The sequence below is a fragment of the Etheostoma spectabile genome, chromosome 4, assembly GCF_008692095.1.
Source record: "Etheostoma spectabile isolate EspeVRDwgs_2016 chromosome 4, UIUC_Espe_1.0, whole genome shotgun sequence".
Taxonomy (NCBI): Eukaryota; Metazoa; Chordata; class Actinopteri; order Perciformes; family Percidae; genus Etheostoma; species Etheostoma spectabile.
Genome location: NC_045736.1, coordinates 29,742,181 through 29,747,312, shown reverse-complemented (window position 1 = coordinate 29,747,312; position 5,132 = coordinate 29,742,181). Strand labels below are relative to the sequence as shown.

Here is a 5,132-nt window from a genome sequence, read left to right as displayed (position 1 = left end):
TTGTTGTAATCCAGCTCTCCTAAATGTGTTAGAAGCAGAACTGATTGATAGGGATGCTGCCCACCCTTTGTGGATAAGACCAGGGGGTCCAAGAGCCAGAGAGTCAGACAAATTTGGGGGAGAGCCGTGTTAGGTTGACTCTGTATTTGTCTCTAGGATATCCTATGTAATAAAATGGATTCACACATCCACATCTGAGATTTGGACTACTAATTGAATGAACCCCTGAGATGGAGCAGGATTTAGCTCCAACAGTGTATGGACCAAAGAAAACAAAATGACCACAATTTGGCAAGCGTCTTGTGGACAGGTCATTTATCAGGGACTCCTAACGTCGCCTGTGCTTTGATTAGTTTTTAACATCTTTAAGGATTAAAAAATGTCAATGTATAGCCTACAATTGGTTCATTGCCACAGTGGTTGACAGATTCATTTTACAGCCACATGAAATATTGCACACATTTGGCTGAGAAGCTGAAGCTGAGCTGCGTGTCAAGAATGTGGGTTAGAGTTAATTTCAGTTAGTGTACGACCTAGAGCTGAAGGGATGTTGATGACCTGGCCGTGGTCACCCTCAGCAGTGCGCGTGATCACGGTTAAGGTACTGTGGCACACCATGAGCACTGTTTACTGGAGCCTACACGTGGCTTTCGCACCTCTGCGGCCATGCAGGGCTAGGAAAAAAAACATTCAAGTTGGAGGAGCCTCCTGATCACAAGTGGAAACAGCACAGCAACGCATCACGTGGAACAAAACCAACACGGATGTGTCGGCACTGTAGTCCATTTCTAGGACACATGCATTGAGAAACATCACACACACACACACGCGCGCACCGAATGCATTGTTGGTTTAAAACAGCTTCCCTGAACCAAACTTGTGTTTGGACTTGAGCTGAAAGCCCTTCACTTGTGCACGCATGCAGCCTGGGAAAGACAAGAAAGAAAGAAAAAAAAAAAAGACAGCCTCCAGAAACCGTGCAGCAGGGTTTTTCATCATGCCCCCCCCCAAAAAAAAAAAAAAATCAGGCTGGATGTGAGGACAGCCAGAATCCCCAAAAAAACCCGATCCCACTTTTAAGACACTAGGGTCGTGCAAAGAAACAACAGCATGACTGTGCTTATGGCACCCCACCCCACCCCACCCCCCCCTCCCTCCTCTTCCTCCTCTCTGGTCTCAGGAACGCAGGACAAGCCCTTTTCCCCGCAATCAAGGCGTGCGGCGCAAAAAAAAGACTTGAAGGACACCCCGCCTCCCCCCCCCCCTTCCCCTTCCCCTCACCTGGCATATCGTCTTCAAAATCCATGTCGTCTTGTCCCTCGTCTTCATTGCTCAGCGACCCCGGCATCTTTATCTCATAGCCCCCCGAACCCCTTTTAGGCTGAGAATCCTGAAAGTTAACCCTCCAGACGCCGCAGCCCAGTCTCTTTCTTCACCCAAAAACAAATGTAGGCTATTCCAAAAAAAGAAGAAAAAAAAGAAAGAAAAAAAACTCACATTTTATTTCTTTTTTTTTTTGCAGTAAATCTGGGGATTTTTTCCTCCACGAGTAAAAAACATTTAATTAAAAAATATATATATATATTAATTTCCACTGATCTCTATCCAGGTCTTCCAGTCTGAAAAATAAGAAAGACAAAAATGGAACACACATGCCCAGATTGTGACGTCTGGTCTGTTGCCATGGCGATGCATCCCATAATTTTCACCCACAACTAGTTAGTCATGCTCTCTTAGTAACCGGTAACTAGTAGCGTGTACAGGCAACGCTAATGCACGCGCCGCTTAAGGCGGATCCGGTCCCGCGCCCGTCGCCGTTTCATCTGGAAGTCCGGAGAATGGAGACAGAAACTTCTGCTGCTTCCCTGCTCGCGCACAACCTTTCCTCTAAATGAATCCAGGCTGTGGGAAGGAAACAAAACACTTGCTTTTCCCCCCTCAGGGACCAGTCATTTAATAGATCTGGGTCTGATTCGGTTTTGCCTAATATCTAAAAGGTAGAAATAAGGAGTCAAAGCCATTTTTCTAACTTCCCCTTTTAGACCCTAAATGCCTCATGGCTGCGTGCTGTGAGGGAGTCCTGGCTGCCAGTGGGCTAACTGTTGTCAAGGTTACCACAGCTGTAACAGAGGATGCCCCACGGAGAGAGCGCGAGTTCCAGCTGCATCTAAATGCATCAACGTGGCGCGAGAGCCCGGAGTGTCCCGAACTCACGAGCCGCGTTTTAAATGGTTCCCATCGGGTTCAGCTGGAGCCTTTTTAGTAATCATAACCAGCTTAATTGTTGTTTCATCTCTTTTCTCTATGAACATAAGACACTTATCTTTGGCTCAGGTGTCACAGAGCGAAAAGGATTCTAATAACAGCTTGAGTACCAGGAAAATAAAAAGCTAACAAAGAAAAAAAATTAAATTGTGCATCTAAATAATGATTAAAACAACTTATGATAACCCAGCATGCAGTGTTATGATCATATCTCCGGAAGCCTCTGTGTGTGTGGTGCCCAGAGAACAAAAATAAGAACATTTAAAAAAAAAAAAAAAGACAACGGATTTTCTTTTCTAGTTTGAAATTTTATTTAAAGCGGTGGGAAGTTTAATCTTCATCCTCCTCCTCCTCCTCGTCCTGGTTGATCTGGAAGTAGCGCAGCTCGTAGCTCTCCTTGGTGTTGGCCACCACCCGCAGCCAGTCCCTCAGGTTGTTCTTCTTCAGGTACTTCTTCGTGAGATACTTCAAGTACCTGCGGTAGATGGGGAGGAAGGGGACACCATCACAGTATTAGTCTGAAGTACAGCAAGGTCGTATTTATATTCCTAATCTCTTTGAATCTGCACCGGACACTTTGCAGGTCTGCAGTCTGTTATGTACATGTAGGTCTCAATATAGTGGTATGCATTTAGCTCTAATGCAATAAAACCCTGATGTTATTATGATGTAAAGCAAGTGCTTTGTAATTTGGATTGTTGACTGGCCCGAGATCACATAAAAAAAGGTCATCGGAAATAATCCATGCAGTTTCCAAATGACTTACCCAATTTAAGTATACATAGATTAGGGCAGGGTTGCAGAAATGCAGTCAATGTACTGTATATTTGAATAAAACGGATAAAACGACAGATGCACCAAAACGTAGGAGGTTACTAATAATTATCCTGATGTACTGATAGCAACGTCTCCCTGTGACTTCTTCCATTCACATATCAAGAGCGCCAGTTAGGAGTAAAAGTGGCAGAGTCCCCCCCTGGTGGTCGTGTTCCAGGCTCAGACAGACAGTCTTCATGCAGCATGTATTGTATGTACCTGTATATATACACACATTTCGTTCAATTTGTTCATGCAAATTGATGTCCATCGACAATGTATTTAGGAATGTGATGATTATCGGTGTAATGGTAAACCACGATACAAATATTGACCGTTTTCATGTGAAGTATCCTTATTACCACGGTGTGGAAACCGTGCGTTGAATCCTTCCCAGCTTCAGCAGAGTCTCCTGCGGTTGCCTACAACCGGTTTCTTTAAGTTGGAGTCACGGCGGGAGGAGGAGAGGACGGCGCTCAGGCCTTTAAGAGGACCGAGTCTGGAGCATGGGCATATTTGAAAATTATTATAAGAACACCCAAGGACAGCTGATCGAAGATATTTTATCCGGTCGGCGGAACGTGCAGGAATAAAAAGTTGCGGCTAAAAAGGAATTGAACGCACTTTTAAAAACACCGTGATCATTTTGGTCACTATAACTGTGAGGTTATGTTTTCATACCGTTACATTCCTAATTATAATATTACATTTCAGGTATGTTGATTTCGAACGTTGTCTGCGGCCATGTTTCCCCACTTAACCTTAGTGGTATATGCCCGTATTCACAGCATGTACCTAAACTAAACGTGGAATTTGTTTGTGGTTGCTGTGCAACATCTTGCCGGAAAAAAAAAAATATTTATATATTTTTTAAATAAGACCTTTTTAGGCGCCAGGTCACACTAAGGAAAGCACATGTGTAGATACAATGAGTTTTGCTGCTTGTGGTTTCAGGGTATTGGTATTGTCCATTCTGGCTCACGGTCACAGCTTACAACAGAGCCATCGTCCATGTTCTTGGTACCACCTGTGCCTTTTCTACTTATGTCTGCTGTGAAAAAGCTTCTTCAGTGTGGAGCAGTTCCTGGCGATACATTTTTCTCAACGTTTAGAGCATCGCAAACAAAATTCCACTTCCATTGTGTCGGGCTGGCGGCACAGGCCGGTGCAGCAAAGATCTCTAGATACTTCTACAAGGACCACCAAAACCAACTGCATGGCCAGAGACCGCTATGTGCAGAGTGGCTAGTCCACACAGCATTCCGGGATAGGAGGAAAAACAAGCTCTGGTTTATTGGCATTCCTTTAAACCAATCACAATGGTCCTGGGCGGTGCTGAGCGCCGGACGCAGGTCCGCAAAATAGCCTCGGGAAGGAACTGGTTTTGGTGGAACACATGCACGCGGGGAGGCGAGCTCTGGAACTGGAATGGCTGTGGAGTGTGTGATAAGAATGTTACAGTATCAACAGGAGTTTAAAATGTCAACGTGAGGGACATGAGGCCGAAAATGAGGGGACATCCATAATCATGTAAAACAGATCTAGACTGTGAGTGCTGAAACTCAACAGTGTTCAGAACAGTTTCCGGGGTTTATGGATGAACCTTTCAAGCCAATTTAGCTCATTTCAAATCAAGCTCTACAAATGGGATCAAGGTGGAGTGCTAGCCCGGAAAGGATGAGCGGGACTGCAGTCTCAAAATCTGAGGAAAATCTTTCAAACTGACCTTTATCGATCTGAAACCAAGACAAATTCAGCAGCTGCATGGTCTACTTCTCACTTAAAATGTTGGCGGTGAACTACTTTAGTACATATGAGATCGTATTCCGAACAAGCCGCCATTATGGAAGGTTTGGAAATTCCAGAGAAGCTAGACCCACGTGACGCGTTCGTCCAATCAGCTGCCAGTTTTCATTGTTTTAGGCGACAATCCAGATTAGCGCCGCCTGTTACGGGGACGTATTATGTCTCGCGCACGCGCAGAACGTACGCTCGAGTCGGCGTCGCTTTGGTGTGATCCGAGGCGCATTTCGGACCAACTCGGGGGGGGG

The 5,132-nt window shown here is 45.1% G+C and overlaps 2 protein-coding genes and 1 long non-coding RNA gene across 5 annotated transcripts in view; 1 reads left to right on the top strand and 2 right to left on the bottom strand.

Moving 5' to 3' along the window:
- chd5 (chromodomain helicase DNA binding protein 5) overlaps positions 1-1,878 on the bottom strand; it is a 60,841-nt gene extending 58,963 nt beyond the window's left edge. For 2 of the 3 annotated variants that reach the window (XM_032513641.1, XM_032513639.1), the window contains exon 1: positions 1,282-1,878. In XM_032513641.1, the coding sequence (XP_032369532.1) occupies positions 1,282-1,348 (67 nt within the window). In that variant the 5' untranslated portion in view covers positions 1,349-1,878. The remainder of the gene's footprint in view (positions 1-1,281) is intronic. The other variant, XM_032513640.1, reaches the window with a different exon arrangement.
- The window catches only part of LOC116687934 (uncharacterized), an 18,888-nt gene extending 13,863 nt beyond the window's left edge, over positions 1-5,025 (top strand). The window contains exon 3 of the long non-coding RNA XR_004331664.1: positions 4,947-5,025. This is a non-coding gene — a long non-coding RNA (uncharacterized LOC116687934). The remainder of the gene's footprint in view (positions 1-4,946) is intronic.
- The window catches only part of rpl22 (ribosomal protein L22), a 6,107-nt gene continuing 3,527 nt past the window's right edge, over positions 2,553-5,132 (bottom strand). The window contains exon 4 of the mRNA XM_032513667.1: positions 2,553-2,740. Coding sequence (XP_032369558.1) covers positions 2,596-2,740 — 145 coding nt within the window. The 3' untranslated portion in view covers positions 2,553-2,595. The remainder of the gene's footprint in view (positions 2,741-5,132) is intronic.